The sequence below is a fragment of the Trichoderma atroviride genome, chromosome 3 (assembly GCF_020647795.1).
Source record: "Trichoderma atroviride chromosome 3, complete sequence".
Taxonomy (NCBI): Eukaryota; Fungi; Ascomycota; class Sordariomycetes; order Hypocreales; family Hypocreaceae; genus Trichoderma; species Trichoderma atroviride.
The window spans coordinates 4,738,568-4,753,659 of NC_089402.1; the positions used below are offsets into that span (position 1 = coordinate 4,738,568).

Genomic DNA, 15,092 nt, shown 5'->3' on the forward strand with positions numbered 1-15,092 from the left:
TTTTTTTTGTCTTCTTGGCATTCAACATGGCGTTATGTACATTTAGAAAACCCGCGTCAAATACTGCCTACCGCCGCCACTTACCACCCTCCCTCCTTGATATCTTTTTCCTTCAATAAATATATAGTAGTTTTACAAATCCGACCTCGTCTTCTCCGCTCCCCACGGCTCTGCTGTCAGGTTCGTCAGGCCGGCGCTGTTCTCGCACGACTCTCTGGAGGAAAGGGGTCCCGCGACGGGGGCCTTCTTGCTGCTGGTGGCGCTAGTGCCGGTGGCCTTGAGGTCCTCGAGCAGCTTGACGACGGTCTCCGGGGTAAGGTCCTCGTAGTAGTCGTCGTTGATCTGGATCATGGGGGCGTTGACGCAGGCACCGAGGCACTCGACCTCGATGAAGGTGAAGAGGCCGTCCTTTGTGGTCTCGCCCTGCTTGATGCCGAGGTGGTTCTTGATGGCCTTGACGATGACGTCGGAGCCGCAGCCGCCGAGCTGGCAGGGGGTCTGTGGAAAGGATGGAGGGGTTAGTCGTATGTTTTTTTCTTTACTTTTTTTTTTTTGGGGGGGGGGGGGAAAGGTCTTGAGTAGGGATGCTGCCCCTCGGTTTTCCTTGGTTTGCAGCAGTAATGTTTTATGAACTTGGGGAGATTTGAAGCGTACCGTTGTGCAGGCCTGGACAAAGAATTTGCCGACGGGAGTGCGGTTGTACATGGTGTAGAAGGAGGCGACCTCGTAGACTCGCATGGGGGGCATCTCGAGCAGGCGGGCGACCTCGTTCATGACGCTGATGCTGGTGAAGCCGTGCTGGCGCTGGCCGAGGTCCAGCAGGGGCATGACGGCGGCCTTTTTGTACTGGGCGGGGTACCGCTTGAGGATCTCGGCGATGAGCTTCTCGTTCTGGGCGTTGAACTTGAAGGGGATGTCGGGGTTGTTGTCGGGTGAGTTTCGGTGCTGGGGAATATTGAGGTCAGCGTTTTTTTTTCTTGTTGCTTTTTGCATTGGGATGGCTGTCCGGCTTTCATTGCAACAGTGCAGAAGCACCACCATGACGGGGCGTGCGAATTGACAGCGACATGGTCGGTAAATTGGACCGCCTTGGAGGTGGCAGCTCTTTTTCTACTCACCACCTGGAGGGTATCGCTGGGCCGGCTGGCTGTGATGGAGAATGCGCGGATCTGAGGACGGGCAACGCGCGAGGCGCAGCGGACGCCGGAGCGCAGGAGCAAGGGAGTGATTTTGCTCGCCATTGTGAAGAAGGAGGATTGACAGCTTTGCGCGGGCGGCGGCGGGCGGGGAGGAGGAGGAGAGGCTGCTTGGGTTTTGGTGGCAGATTTGAAGCTTTGAAATGGCATATAGCGTTCGGGAGTTGGAGCGTCCAATGCGATTGGAGCTTGCTTGTAAAATGGGCGATGGTGATTGGCTGGGGCGGCTGAAGTCCGGGAAGTGGGATGATGTTGTATATTTCCCTCATGGCTGGGAAACAACTGCCGAGTTCATTCTCTATTACTACGGATATAAAAAGTTGTATGTTCTGGGTCAATGATTTAACAATTGATTCCATCATTCATTAGATATTTACTTTTTCTCTTTTTTTTTTTTTTTTTTTTTTTTTTAATTCCAAGTGCTAGCTTGTGATGTGCAAATCTACTCCAGGCTCTACTACGAATGAGACCGCTAGTAACGTCAGAGGCTAATTGAAACTCCAATATCTTTATGTATGATGCAAATTCACTCTTTCTCGATTCTATCCAATTCATAAATCTCAATCAAAATCTATTTGAAAAAAAAAAAAAACTGCTAAAATTCATTATTAACAATGGCGATCAATTCCACGCTATGGCCCAAATGTTTGCCCCTTTTGGACTGTCTTATATGTACAGCTGTCCCAGTCGCAAGTGTCCTGTTGACGCCATTAGCAGATGTTTCAAACTCATCAATCATTGAGAGATGACTAACCTGATACACGGTCGTCCCCCACCAAGACAACTTATCGGATGCTCCTGTGTAAAATATGGCAAAAAAGATGATGATGCCTGCAATGGCCGTGGCACAGTCCAACGCTGAGCTGAGCACGAAATTGTACCGGCGCCACCAGCCTCTGCTGTTTCTCTTAATCCAGAGACCAAAGACCAAGCCAACGATGACCCAGCTGCCGTAGTTGGTTCCAGAGGCGGGAGGGATGTAGTTCAGCCCGCCAAGAAAGAGGGGGACGTGAACCTTTTCCAGCCACCGCTGCTTCGGCCATGCCTTCTTCATGGCGTATACGATGATGGGCAATATAGCTCCCACCAGAAAGAACCACAGGAGGCCGCGATACAAGGTCCCGTCAGCGAAGAATCTGCGAGGGCCTAAAGCGCCCCAGACCATGCTGGTGTTGAAGTGAGTTCGAGAATAGGGGCATGTGAAGCCGTTGTTTGCAGTCAGGGAACAAATGTCGGGGACGTGGCTCAAAGCCCAATTGAGGACGGCGACTTGGCCCATGGTTCCCATGATGAGGCCTACGACTTGGACGACGAATAGGTGTCTTGGTGGAATCTTTATGTAAAAAAAAAAAAAAAAATTAGAATTATTCTAGGCGCAGTCGAAGAATATGAGTAATGTCAACTTACATTACAGTATATTCCCAGCTTGAGGTCTTGGGCAAACGCGAGAGCCTTGATGCCGGAAATGTAGCCCAGATCAAAGAACCAAATGTTGGCGAGGACCTTGCCTTCCCACACATAGCCGGCGATTATGCGGCAAAAGATGTCAATTTGGACTCTCATGTTGGTCGTGGCATAGACCCAAGACAGCTAATGACGAATCAACATCGTTACCACTACATTCAAAATCGTGAAGAGTATGGATGTTCTTACTGGAAGATAAAAGACTGCAGACACAAACATGGCAAAAATGACTCCGTACCAGCGCAGCTGCACGGGATAGAACTCGCAGGCAAAGATGCCGAGCCCCATGGATACGAGAAGCGCAACTGCGTACCACCATAGGGGAACGTTGCTGTACTGGGGCTGAAGGCTTGGTCTGGCATCCTTGTTGCGTCCAAACAGCGTGGAAAGCTGAGATTCTCGGAATACCTTTGCAATCTCGTGTCGTTTCTCAAGGAACATCCAGACGAAGAGTGATGAGATGCAAGCGAAGCATAGGCCAAAAGAATTAAGGGCATAAGTAACTGGAAGATAAATCTATGTAAATGTTTAACAAGGGTTCGAAACGTGAGGATCAAAGGTAGAAACCGTACATGTGAGTATTCTTCATATTTCTCAGGTTCAAAAACGAAGCCGCCTTTTTTGTTGATGACACGGCTGACATTGTACGCCAAGCCCCTGTTGTCGAAGATGGAGTTGCTCTGGATAGGAAGATGTGCCGAAAGCCAAGTATTCGTGTAGTAAATCGCAGGAGTGACAATGTAGATCCAGAAGACGACTGACGCAAGAGTGTTGAGGATGGCCCACGTTGGGACAACGAGGGGGCTGCCAATGTACGAAATCTGCGACCCTTTGATATATGTGAGCGATCTATTCAGGGGGGGGGGCATATTAAGCAAGTGTTGATTGCTCACAGTCAAACGTGAATGGCAAAAGGCCAATGCCGCTCTTCATGCCAAAAAGTTGGTTCACCACTGGGTTGCGAGGCGCCGCCCAGCACACCCAGGTGAAATAACTCAGCGCTGGGAAGATGAAGTCTGGGAACCAGTACCAGATAAATGCAGCCGAGAAGGCGATGAGAAAGAATTTGTAACGAGAAGATCTCCATTTGGCCCTGGATGATTGTTTAAAAGTCATGATTTGAACAAATGGCCTGTATAAGAGACTTACTCTGTTTCGTCCTCTTTTCCTGCGGGATGCAAAGCTGCGTTCAGCGCCGTGTTGGCAAGCACGCCGGGCCATACCAAACTCTGTGGCTCGACGACAAGGGATCGGCCAAAGCCAGCGAGGGAGAAGCCAAAGAGAATTGTGGCGAGCGTAATGGTGATTTCGAAGCCCCAGTTGGTGTCGGCACCGTAGAATACGCGCTGTTCGGTTAAGACGTCGGCACTTAGACGGGTCAGGTAGCTTAGGTTGGCTAGGATGTAAATGAGGATGTTTTCCTGCAGCAGAATTTGATTAGAATTTTCTCCATACTTTTGACCATATCCGAACGCGGTTCTATACATACCTTGTAGTTGAATGGGCCAGGGTTGAGGCTGTGGCGAACCCCCAAAAGAGTCACGCCCCAATCTGGGACAACAAGCTCCCAAGCTTTGCCCACTGGGTATGCCAGGAACTGGATGGCAGACTGGGACAAAGTGACTGATGGGAACCGGAATGTGTACAGCGTGTTAACGCCGCTGCCTACGAGGCAGAATCCAATGCCAATCACCCACATGCGGAGAGTGAGGCATGGCAGAGTAGGATCATCGGCCCTGAGTCCGACTCCAGCAGCAAAGAGGACCTCTTCTGTCGGCGTTCTAGATTCCTCTAGAGGGAAAAAAGAGACTGTTAATTCGAGATATCAATTGAAGATATTGATAGTAGAATCGGCGTACCTGATGGCCGCTTGTCCTCGGAAATGCTGGACCTTCTGTTCTGACCAATCTCTCCAGTCTCGACAGCATCTGGTGTCTTAGACTCCATGGTAGACATGGGGATGGCAAAGGAGCCAATGGACCATGGGCAAAGATTATCAGATCAGATAAGATTAGATGAAAACTCTGGGAAATCTGATTATATATGAGTGACTGGCATACGGGATATGTCGGCCACCTTGACCGGAGCATGAGGCCATTCCAACATGGTGTAAGACCCACGCTCAGCCCTAGTAGCCGGCCTGGGATTGAGCCGTTCAAACGACTGCAGAAGTTGAGCCGATGTTTATTACAATGAGATTGATAATAGCGCTAGATGAGATTTTTTTTTGATGGTCTTACATCCGGTTTACCTTGGCATTCGGTGTTGAACTACACGGCTGTAAGTATGCGGGAAGATGGAATCCCCCCTCGAGATAATTCCATGTCTCTACTCGGAAACTCTCGATGCATATTTTTCCAATGTAAATTGTCATTCTACACTTTGCCTGAAGAATAATATCAGCCCATCTCATTGCTTCTAGTTCAAGCTTCCGCAATACCCGGCCGGCCCTTTTCGATATTGGACATCCAAGCAAGTATGTAGTGTATAGCGTAAAAGAACCACTTATAAGAAAACAAAGTGCCCAGCCGGAGACCAGATTTCACCTCCGGATTTTAAGAGAACCATTTTTTTTCTTTCTCTTCTCCCACACGGCTAGACTGCTGGCCCGTCGGACAAGTCAATGGCGGCTGTGCAAAAGTTCAAAGACCATTAATGGAGTTTTGACTCCGTAAAGTGGATTCTTTTTGCGCGCTGGAGATGCCGTGCCGAGTACCGCCTTGTCCGCGCGATACCGAGTTTGGGGCGATGGGGGAGAGATACGGAGAGAATCAATTGGCTGGGGAACAGCTGTAGAGCCTTGGCTGAGCCAAGTGGTGTGCCCGTTGATCCGCCTGGAGTTTGATTGATTGATTGATTAGCGAATGCCATCTTATCAATCTGGCCGATCTCTTGTGCCCGAGATGCGGTGGCTCGAGTCCACTGCGGAGACACAAAGTCTCTCGTCCTGCCGTGTCTGTCTGCTGACGTTTTACATGGTTCACCATCTTTGTAAAAGACGACTGTTTTTCTCTATACTCAGTTGATGTTAAAGGGATCATTTTAACTATGAGATTAAGATGTGGCTGCCTAGAGATGCATGGCGCATGACGGTACATGGCGCATGTATCGTCGCAGCACTAAAGCCAAGCACGGCCTCTTGAATCCTTCTCGGCACTACTTGGACGTACTAGAGCATCTCCTCGATTGAATCCGGCATGAAGCAACACATACACCGCCTCTACTCGGGAGGATAGGAGGAGAACTGGGACTTTGGAAACTGGGATATTAGATTTGGCACACGCAGCAGAAACACAACTGCTCTTCATCCAAGATGCTGTCTCGCCAGATGCTGGGGCTGCTCTCGACGCTCTGGCTGATCGCCGCCACCAAGACGCCAGACGTGGCCACGTCCGAGGCCGGGAATCCGTTTGTCGACGGCTGGTATGCCGACCCGGACACGCAGTTCTACAATGGCGCGTACTGGGTGTATCCGACCTCGTCGCTGCCCTACGACGACCAGACCTACCTGGACGCCTTCTCGTCACAAGACCTCGTCCACTGGACCAAGCACTCGTCGATCCTGACAACCGCCGACTTCGCCTGGGCTCACCGGGCTGTCTGGGCCCCGGCGCCGATTGAACGCAACGGCACGTACTATCTCTACTTTGGCGCCAACGACATCCAGACAGACGCGGAGCTGGGCGGCATCGGCGTGGGCGTGGCAGACAAGCCAGAGGGCCCCTACACCGATCCGCTGGGCAAGCCGCTGATTGGCGCGTATCACAACGGCGCCCAGCCCATTGATCAGGATGTCTTCATCGACGACGATGGACAGGCCTACATCTACTACGGCGGGCACTCTCATGCCAATGTTGCCAAGCTGAACGACGACATGGTCAGCCTGGGCACCTTTGACGATGGGACCACGTTCAAGGAGATTACGCCGGAGAACTACGTGGAAGGGCCGCAGATGCTCAAGCGCAATGGCGTGTACTATCTCTTCTGGAGCGAAGGCGGCTGGACCGGGCCGGACTATGCGGTTTCGTACGGCATGAGCAGCTCGCCGCTGGGGCCCTTTGATCGCATCGCCAAGATATTGCAGCAGGATGAGGCGGTTGCTACGGGCTCCGGCCACAATGCCGTGATTCAAGTTCCCAACACAGACATCTTCTTCATTCTGTACCACCGCCACCCGCTGGGCTCCACGGACGGCAATGACCGGCACTTGGCCTATGACCGCCTCTACTTCAACGACGATGGCACCATTGAGACAGTCAAGATGCTGGTTCATGACAACTTTGAGGATGGCAACACGATTGGTTGGCAAACATATGGAGGCAGCTGGAGTGCCAATACAAACGCTCTTCGAGCAAGTGCTTCGTCGAGCAGCAACGCCCTCCTCAACACCAACTTTACCGACTTTACCTATGAGGCCGATGTAAAACTACTGTCGCGTGGCGGCAGCCATTCTGACGGCAATGCTGGCGTAATCTTCCGAGTATCGGGAGCATCTAATGACACAACTGCCTTCCAAGGCTACTACGCTGGCATCAGCACCACCGGCACTCTTTTCCTCAGCCGAAGCAATGGGTCGCAGTCCACCACTCTGGCAAGCACAAAGGCTGGCGTCAAGCCGGCGCAGAAATACCAACTGAAGATCATGGCAAATGGAAGCTCCATACGCGTGGCCATCAATAGCAAAACGCCCGCTGTTATCAGTGTGACGGACACTGCTTATGGGAGCGGGCAGGATGGCGTCAGGGTCTTCAAGGCGGAGGCTGAATTTGACAACGTCAACATTACTCGCCTTACCAGCTAAGTATGTAGATGATGGCCATAGTAGTAAATCTTTGTTGTTTATGGTAGACTAATACCTCGATTGTTCATGCTCTCTTTTGTGAGATTGATCTAATCTCGGCGCCTGGATGATAATTGACTGCTGACACGTACGTCAAGGCGCGACACAAAAACCAAGTCGCAGCTGGCGATCTTCTTACGACTTTGTCGATCCAGCAACGGCCTCCCAGCCATGTTGCGACCTGCCAGGAATGGCATCTTGTGCAGATCTTTAATGGCGCAACGCTTATGTCGATCAAGCTTTTGCGGGAAAAGCGAGTGGACGGGAAAAAATAAGCCGTGTCGCAGAAGACGTCGAGAAGGAGTCCTACTTATACCGATACTAATGAAATACGGCTCCATCATACGATGACAATGGCTTCGAAGCGAGATGGTTTCTAGAACTCCTTTAAATAAGCCAATCTTCAATAGTCTGTCACAATTCATTTTGTTTCCGTAAACAACTGCCGTCAGCGCCGGCAAAGCCGCAACCAAAGACTTAGGACGCAAAAGCACGGAGCACCAGAAAATAATTTACACCGAGTGCAGATCCATAAATTGATGTCGATCACCACCAAATCTCAAACAGAAAATGGATCCAGAGAGCATGATACAGAAATTACTATTGTGCGCGCAGAAACGCCTCAATAGAAGCAAGTGACGGAATATTCCATAATGTTTAGTATACGATTGACACTTTTTCGAAATAGATGATGAGAATGATGCATCCAGGACTGAAGCTAGAAATAGCAGCAGCCTCACCCGATTTTGGCCATGATATGCCCGCCTTCACGTCTTCACTGCCCCCTTACATGACGAGCCTGCCATCCAAACTCGGAAATGATCTTCAGGTCCCCCCCCCGTCCACTTGGCCTGTCAGACCTCGAGATAGTACTTTCTGCATGGCCCTTGATTGCTGATCTCTTGCTGCTGCGGGCCTGGATGGTGTCCAGAGGCTTTAGATTAGATGTGATGGACCTGGCTAAGAGCTGTGATTACTGCGTGCGACATGGGGGGGGTGATGCTTTGATGATACTCCATATGGATGGGAAAACGGCAAAGATGGGCAAGAGGGAGAAATGGAGAAGAGATAATTGCTCAAGCGAAGAAGCGGGAATATATAAGACGGCCGTCGAGGAACTGCGAAAGGAGAAGAAGCATCAACATCTCTCTTATTTCCTATTACTCTTCAAAGCGCCTCACACTCCTTAAGACAAGTTCAAATAACATAACTTTTTTCTCTTTTTAAATAACTATAAACTACCATCAACATGCGTTCTTCCGCCATCATCGCCGCCGTCGCCACCCTCGCCGGCTTTGCTTCCGCCTCGGCCCTCCCCAAGTTCGACCAGCACGCCGCCCACATCGCCTACACTTATACCAACGGCACCTATACCAAGCCCTTTGACGTGCCTACCAACGGACAAGCCCAGAAGCTTTGTACGTCGACTCTGCTGTCAAACTGATATATATGCTATCTGGTACATGTGACTAACAACCTACTCATAGCCTCCAACAACATCGTCGTCTCCGACGTCTTCGTCTCTCCCCCCTTCGACGGCCGCCGCTACGTCCTCACTCAGTGCTCCTTCCAGGCTCCTTCGAACAAGAGCCTTGGGGCTGTCAGCATTCGCAAGCCGACCACGGTGCCTGTGAACCCTCCTGCTGCCATTGGCTATGTGACTTGCAAGTCCAACTAAAGACGGGGACGGCGGTTTGACCCCGAGGGGGCAGGGGATTTCTTTTTTTAAAACCTGTTGCTTTGGTTTCTTCTTCTTCTTCTTCTTCTTTTTTTGGAGGGGATATTTGAAGGAGGCGTCGTATATAACGATATATACGTGAACATGCATGTTGATTCTACATACCTATCATTTGGATATCATTTATACATTGAAGAATTATTCTTACCTTGAGACTGGCTGATGTCTTTAAAAAAAACCTCACTTGTAACGCCTATAACCCAGAACCCGTTCCCATAACTCCAAAAAAGTCATCACTCATGCCCAGTCCTATTCCGTAATCCTCGATACCGCTGTATCCGTCGTCTCCGGTATGATTGTCGTCGTATGGCTCATCTACCCCGGGCAAAGCATCCCCCCCTGAACCCCCAGTTCCTCACGGCCATGAGCGCAAATGGCGTCGTGCCTTCGCTGAGCTCCTTCCACACCGTGCTCAGCTCCCCTAGCGTTCGGAAGCAAAACCAAAAGTTGCCCGACGATACTCGCTGGCCACCTGCCTCTTCGACGGCTAACAGGCTGAGACCGTGTACGAGGGCGCATCGTAGTATGTGCTGCACGACAAACGGAGGCAGATACTTGACTTCATCGGTCGATTGCAAGGCCCTGAGGAGCCGAGAAATCGCCATGGCCGAGGCAGTAGCAGATCGAAAGACGGACGGGACGTTTTGAACCATGCCGGGGTCGAGAGGGTTGAGGAACGGGCGCTGGAGATTGGTCAAGACGGAGTGGTAGGAAATCCAAAAGACAACCTGGACCCTGTCTGGTTTCCTGCTGCGGCTAATGTAGAGGCGTTTGTCGATTCGCTTCCGAAACTCTAGCATCGCGTTGTTTGCTTTGGCATACGTGGCTTGCTTTTCTGCGGATGAAGCGCTGTCAAAGCTCGAGGTGTACCTGGCCATTTGCATTAGTCAATATCAGTGACAAATATCATAAATGTGGCTTATAGTCCAAAATTATCTTGCAACTGGGGTTGGAGAGTATCTTACATGATGTCGATATATCGCTGCTGGATGTGAAACAGGCGACAGTGATGGTCAAAGGTAAGAGCAGCCATGTCGACGGCATCCGTCGGTACAGTGTCGATATAAGGAGTGATGAAGTCAACGTCCCACGGAATCCCCGATGGGCATCCCAGTTTGGGGGTTGCGACTCTGTGCGAAGCAAGTAAAAAGGCGTCATTTGATTAGCTTCACCTGCTTGTGTAGATTTTATGCAGACGTAAACTAACCGGTCCAAGAAATATAGTGACCAAAACGTTCTGATGGTAGCAACTTCATTGGCAGTGTGCTCACGTTGTGCCGCGTCTCCTATTTTTAGATGGTTGGATAGACCAATGGCCATGTCTACGCGGCGATATCCCACGTCATATATGAGTAACTGTAGAAATAATCACAGTAGATGATGCAGTCTCCAAAAAACTTACAGTGGTATAGATGGCCTTTGGCAGAATCCAGCTGCATATGCTTGTACCAAGCAAGAATGACCAGGGCTTGCAGCACAGGGAGGCACAAGTGCTCTAGATAGCACTTTTGAACGAGGCTCTCTGCGTATGAAATGAATGTTTCTGCCATCTCTTTGCTGGCCATGGGCGACGAATGAGCCGCAGCGCCAAAGAGAGCGCTGTAGAGCAGCTGCAGCGCTGTGTCGTTGTGGGGGAACAGGTCGGAGAAGTTGAGCCAGATGGGGTCGACAAACTTGTAAAAGGGGTTTAGGTTCTCGAGGAAATGTGCCTTTAGATGTTGCTTCAAGCCCAAGTTGGCTTCAATCTCTAGCAAGAAGGTCTCAGTCGATGGTATCGGCGTCGGTGCCGGTGACGGCTGAGACTCGTTTTCAAACGTCGGCAGCTGCGTTCTCGTGAAGATGGAGAACCGGCCAGGGCCAGCAAGAAGCGGTGCGCCGTCCTGGCCGACGATGGCGGCCCATTTCATGGAGCTGAAGTCGCTCAGCGCCTTGAGCGTCCTTGGCCCATAAGGCAGACGGTTTGCCGCCTCCGAAGGCGACAACTGACGGACTTGGCGTGATGATTCCAAAGGGCCTGCATCTTTGGACTGCTCAAGGGATGCAGACAGCATCCGGACCTGGTCCTCAAGGGCCTGTACATAGTCACGGTCCCAGTATTTCTGCCTGTTGCTCGCGCGCTATGAACTCAGCAAGCTCTTCTCAAAGGTGTAATCTCACGTTCACAACTAAAGATACAAGAGGACGTCCTTACCGTCGCGCAGGCCGAGCTGATTCGTAGTGGCAGACAAACCGATGAGCCTGGCAGTTGCCGCAGAGGGGCTTCTCGCCATCGCACTGTAGACGGCAGCATCAGCATCGAAACGACCCTTTCAGATACCCCTGGCCGGCAAAGCTGCCAGCCCCATCGGAGCTCCGAAGCGGCGGCAGTTGTGTGCGGTATCTTGTCGCCCAAACAGCAACTCCAGGTCTCCATCGCCCGCATCCCAGCCCACGGCAGTTTGCCAAGCCGGCGGAGAAAATCGGGGCTGGGATACTTGTAAGAGAGCCCTTACCTTTGATTTCCTCTTGCGGCAAGGCTCGCAGGCTAACTGCGTGCGGCCCGACGAGCTTCTTTGTGGTTGGCGGCTCGAAGACATCCGGGCTTTTTTTTGTCTGTGTTGGATCGTGGAGAAGATCGATCAGGCGGAGACGAATAGAGGCGATGGCATGTGCCTAGTATTGCGAACCAGCGAGCGAGGGGGGGGACTCGATCACGTCGTATTATGTACGCAGCCCCCTTGTGCATAAAGAAAGGAGAAGCGGTAATAACTAGCGGCGAATACTGCTTGGAACGGGATTAATAATAATTTTCCTGCTTGGCTACATGGAGCTTGTCAAGAGTGGCAGAAGATGAACTCGCAGCACAATCTCGATTGGCGGGCGGCTCACGATGCCGATTGGAGCAATGAGAGCGCTGTAAAATGCCCCATAGCGGGAGAGGCGTTTAGATGCCGAGACGGGCGGTGACGGGTTTTAAATCGATCGAATCGGTGTTAAGGCAGTGCGAGGATTGTAAGAAGATGAGATGACGTCCTTTTATGGGTGAAAATGGCATGGTCTCGTCACATGATGGCATCAAGAAGAGCATTTAGACAGACGGGAGTGCCTGATAATTACCGTGTATTTAACTTTCTATACACTAACTGACAGCCATTCTCTCCATCTGCAATATTGCCATTTCGCCATCCGCAATGACTTCAACACGGGGCATCAGCATATCCTACAGCCTCTGCATCCGAATATTGAGACCCCCCTTCGGTTTCAGCGTCAACGCCGGATGCACATACTCCACGTCTGCATCGCTTACAGCTTCCAGATGGAAATGACTGAGCAATTCCACAACAATCGCCTTAATCTCCAGCAGCGCCAATGCTCTTCCAGGACACGTTCGCGGGCCGTTGATAAAGGCCTCGATGGCAAACGGATTGGCCACGGCCCCAGTCACAGCGTCCCATCGATCTGGGTTGAAGACCTCGACATCTGCTCCCCAGATGGACGGGTTGTGGTGGATCATGGCGGGAATCGTGGTGACGGTGGTTCCTTTCGGGATGGCGACGCCTGCAATCACGACGTCTTCACCGGTTTCCCATGGCGCGGAGAGGGCGGGCGCATAGACTCGCAGACTCTCGCTTACGACGTTGTTGAGGTACGGGATGCTGTCGATGGCTGCCGCACTGAGCTCTGGCTGCTTCTGCTGGGCTGAAACGATCTCTTGGCGAAGTCGTTTCTGGATTTCGGGATACTTGGTGAGTGCGTGTGTGATCCAGGTGAGGGTTCCTGCTGTGGTTTCATGGCCGGCAGAGACACATTGTATGACCTAGAGAACAATCGTCTTAGTGCCTCATCATAAGTCGTATTCAAACAAGTTGTCAGAATCTTACCGTATCAACCAAGACTTGCTCCGAGACCCCCCTTGCCCTCGGAAAGATTCGCCTCAATCATATTCGTGAGAAAATCCTTCTTCTCCGGCTTTTCATCGCCTTGGCCACCTTTCACCTTGTCCTCGCTCTGTTGAAGCCGCACTTGTTGCACGCGCTCTTGTATGAGCTCAGCCAGCATCGTCCTCATAGAAGTATTGGCCCGGATGAAGGCGAGATTTGCCTCGATGGGGAGCCATCGCAGCGGAATAACCGGGTTGATGAACATGATGAGCTTCCCCAGAAACGGCGGGTCGAGGATTCCCTTGTAACTTTGTTCAAAAGTGAGTGGCGAGCTTTTGGACCTGAAGTTTGTAATGTCCCTTCCAAGGAGCGCGGTGCTGATGACTTTGAAGGCTGTTCGGTTGAATAAAGATTCAACTATTCCAGGTCAACGAATATACTTATAAAAAAATAAAAAAAGAATGCAGAGTTCATATTGTACCTTCAACCACTCCCTTGTCCTCCCCTTCAATCGCCTTGTCAACCATGTCAGATAGTTCCTTGGCCTTGTCCTGGAAAATCGGCAGCATTTTTCGCACGTTGGGCTTCGAAAGGGGTCCTATCACCCTTTTTAGCCAACTGAAAATCTCACTTCTTCAGGAGCGGCATCATCAATTTGAAAGGCTACGTACCAGCCGTGATTCTTCTCAGCCGCCTATGCGGCTCGCCTACTCCGAATAAGAGCCCAGTGCCCATCATCTCGCCCACCAGCTTCTCTTGGAAGCTCGGCTTCACAAACGAGTATGCATACACCTGCAACACCTCGCGAGCTGCTTCCAGGCTATTCACGAGGAGGACTTCTGAGTTGCCAAAGCTAAGATACCGAATGAAGGGCGCGTTGGGCCATTTGCGCACCCACTCGAGAAACAAGTCGTTTGGACCAGCGGCTTTCAGCAGGCGAATAGCTTGGCCGACGAGAAATTGATTATCCTACATTGGCGCACATGTGTTATTAGCCTTTCTCGCTTTCCCTTCTGATATTTCAAAGCTTCAAGCTCCAGCAGACATGTTATTTACCTTTGGCCCCGGGACATTTCGCAATTTAGAAAAGTAGAATGGGTATATCAGCGCCCTTCCAATCTTGTGTACGATTGTTCCCAGAACAAAGAATGCGACGCCACATCCAGCTGCCACGGGAACTGTAGCGTAGTTGTATTGCAGCAGCAAGACGACGCCAGCACAGGAAGCCAGAGTCACAACGAGAGACTCCATCTTTTTCCTGCCTTGAAAGCGGTAAACCCGACTAGAACTTACTACTTTATAAAGCCAGATTTATTAGAAAAGAGAGTCATGATACGAAAGAGCGCCGACTCCATCTTTATTGATTATCCAGAGGCACATGCTCGTAAGTGTGCGGAGATAGCGGCGGGCCTTGAAGCAAACAGGGGTTGTAGCCGTAGCCAATACTGCATGTGGCAATTGCATGTCAGCTGGGGGCACCGTCAATTCGATACGTTAGTTACAAAAGCTAGTACCTAGACGAAATGATATTGCATCGCATCGTCAGCCGCTATGAGATTCCACCTTGGCCGTAGCATGTGGGCTTGCTAAGGAGCATATGAGTAGAAGATAAAGTTAGGTCAGACTGTAGCCTATGAAGCAACGAGATCGGAAATGGAAACCAAAATCTCAAAAACTTCTATGACATGGCAAAAGAACAAGCCTCTATCCATTTCACGCTCACGGGCCTCTATACAGTTCTTTTAGCGAATATTGTTCCGACTTCAATACTGCTAGTCATGGGCACCTTGTCTCTCTCCAACTCATGAATCGCTAGTGGAGCGGCTTGCAGCAGCCACGGCTTGTAGTGCAGCAATTACATAACACGGCCAACGACTTACATAACGACTCAATATTAATATCGATCAAGAAATCTCTGTAAAAATCACTGCCCAGCGGTGTGTGTTTCTATCGGAGTGGATACCGGGGTGGACGGGCTTTCCAATCGAAATTGT

General features: G+C 50.8%; 7 protein-coding genes across 8 annotated transcripts; 2 read left to right on the forward strand and 5 right to left on the reverse strand.

Moving 5' to 3' along the window:
• Positions 1 to 8: 8 nt before the first annotated feature.
• On the reverse strand, positions 9 to 1,530 carry TrAtP1_006847 (uncharacterized protein). Its single transcript, XM_014082337.2, has 3 exons — positions 1,119 to 1,530; positions 655 to 945; positions 9 to 498 (listed from the first exon to the last, which is right to left on the reverse strand). The coding sequence occupies exons 1-3, from the start codon at positions 1,344 to 1,346 to the stop codon at positions 133 to 135; spliced, it is 885 nt and encodes a 294-aa protein (XP_013937812.2). The 5' UTR covers positions 1,347 to 1,530; the 3' UTR covers positions 9 to 132.
• A 69-nt stretch (positions 1,531 to 1,599) lies between these two features.
• TrAtP1_006848 (uncharacterized protein) lies at positions 1,600 to 4,639 on the reverse strand. The gene is made up of 9 exons (XM_014082336.2): positions 4,520 to 4,639; positions 4,150 to 4,451; positions 3,810 to 4,081; positions 3,554 to 3,753; positions 3,233 to 3,489; positions 2,850 to 3,176; positions 2,604 to 2,786; positions 1,951 to 2,529; positions 1,600 to 1,894 (listed from the first exon to the last, which is right to left on the reverse strand). The coding sequence occupies exons 1-9, from the start codon at positions 4,614 to 4,616 to the stop codon at positions 1,829 to 1,831; spliced, it is 2,283 nt and encodes a 760-aa protein (XP_013937811.2). The 5' UTR covers positions 4,617 to 4,639; the 3' UTR covers positions 1,600 to 1,828.
• A 600-nt stretch (positions 4,640 to 5,239) lies between these two features.
• Positions 5,240 to 7,937, forward strand: TrAtP1_006849 (uncharacterized protein). Its single transcript, XM_014082545.2, has one exon. It carries the CDS (start codon positions 5,974 to 5,976, stop codon positions 7,459 to 7,461), a length of 1,488 nt encoding a protein of 495 aa, XP_013938020.2. The 5' UTR covers positions 5,240 to 5,973; the 3' UTR covers positions 7,462 to 7,937.
• Positions 7,938 to 8,749: 812 nt separating this feature from the next.
• Positions 8,750 to 9,178, forward strand: TrAtP1_006850 (uncharacterized protein; the record flags this gene model as incomplete). The annotated part of the gene is made up of 2 exons (XM_014082335.2): positions 8,750 to 8,918; positions 8,988 to 9,178. The coding sequence occupies 2 exons, from the start codon at positions 8,750 to 8,752 to the stop codon at positions 9,176 to 9,178; spliced, it is 360 nt and encodes a 119-aa protein (XP_013937810.2).
• On the reverse strand, positions 9,082 to 12,308 carry TrAtP1_006851 (uncharacterized protein). Of its 2 annotated transcripts, XM_014082334.2 has the most exons (6): positions 11,731 to 12,308; positions 11,430 to 11,512; positions 10,641 to 11,341; positions 10,446 to 10,560; positions 10,204 to 10,368; positions 9,082 to 10,108 (listed from the first exon to the last, which is right to left on the reverse strand). In XM_014082334.2, the coding sequence occupies exons 1-6, from the start codon at positions 11,812 to 11,814 to the stop codon at positions 9,550 to 9,552; spliced, it is 1,707 nt and encodes a 568-aa protein (XP_013937809.2). In that variant the 5' UTR covers positions 11,815 to 12,308; the 3' UTR covers positions 9,082 to 9,549. The 2 variants fall into 2 exon arrangements, with proteins under 2 accessions (XP_013937809.2, XP_065969377.1); XM_066113291.1 differs by having other exon boundaries at positions 10,641 to 11,512.
• A 129-nt stretch (positions 12,309 to 12,437) lies between these two features.
• Positions 12,438 to 12,731, reverse strand: TrAtP1_006852 (uncharacterized protein; the record flags this gene model as incomplete). The annotated part of the gene is made up of 1 exon (XM_066113292.1): positions 12,438 to 12,731. The coding sequence occupies one exon, from the start codon at positions 12,729 to 12,731 to the stop codon at positions 12,438 to 12,440; it is 294 nt and encodes a 97-aa protein (XP_065969378.1).
• Positions 12,732 to 13,102: 371 nt separating this feature from the next.
• On the reverse strand, positions 13,103 to 14,349 carry TrAtP1_006853 (uncharacterized protein; the record flags this gene model as incomplete). The annotated part of the gene is made up of 4 exons (XM_066113293.1): positions 13,103 to 13,515; positions 13,580 to 13,696; positions 13,770 to 14,067; positions 14,278 to 14,349. The coding sequence occupies 4 exons, from the start codon at positions 14,347 to 14,349 to the stop codon at positions 13,103 to 13,105; spliced, it is 900 nt and encodes a 299-aa protein (XP_065969379.1).
• Between the last annotated feature and the right edge of the window lie 743 nt (positions 14,350 to 15,092).

Excerpts from the sequence above, each read along its gene's own strand:
- TrAtP1_006851 (XM_014082334.2), bottom strand. The coding sequence starts at position 11,814 with ATGTCTTCGAGCCGCCAACCACAAAGAAGCTCGTCGGGCCGCACGCAG. Across the intron at positions 11,513-11,730 it reads GCCGCAAGAGGAAATCAAAG|TGCGATGGCGAGAAGCCCCT; the intron begins GTAAGGGCTCTC and ends TGCCGTCTACAG. Across the intron at positions 10,561-10,640 it reads CAAAGGCCATCTATACCACT|ACATGGCCATTGGTCTATCC; the intron begins GTAAGTTTTTTG and ends ATCGCCGCGTAG.
- TrAtP1_006849 (XM_014082545.2), top strand. The coding sequence starts at position 5,974 with ATGCTGTCTCGCCAGATGCTGGGGCTGCTCTCGACGCTCTGGCTGATC.
- TrAtP1_006847 (XM_014082337.2), bottom strand. The coding sequence starts at position 1,346 with ATGCCATTTCAAAGCTTCAAATCTGCCACCAAAACCCAAGCAGCCTCT. Across the intron at positions 946-1,118 it reads CCAGCGATACCCTCCAGGTG|CACCGAAACTCACCCGACAA; the intron begins GTGAGTAGAAAA and ends AATATTCCCCAG. Across the intron at positions 499-654 it reads TTGTCCAGGCCTGCACAACG|ACCCCCTGCCAGCTCGGCGG; the intron begins GTACGCTTCAAA and ends TCCTTTCCACAG.
- TrAtP1_006848 (XM_014082336.2), bottom strand. The coding sequence starts at position 4,616 with ATGTCTACCATGGAGTCTAAGACACCAGATGCTGTCGAGACTGGAGAG. Across the intron at positions 2,530-2,603 it reads AGCTGGGAATATACTGTAAT|ATTCCACCAAGACACCTATT; the intron begins GTAAGTTGACAT and ends TTTTACATAAAG. Across the intron at positions 1,895-1,950 it reads GGGGGACGACCGTGTATCAG|GACACTTGCGACTGGGACAG; the intron begins GTTAGTCATCTC and ends TGGCGTCAACAG.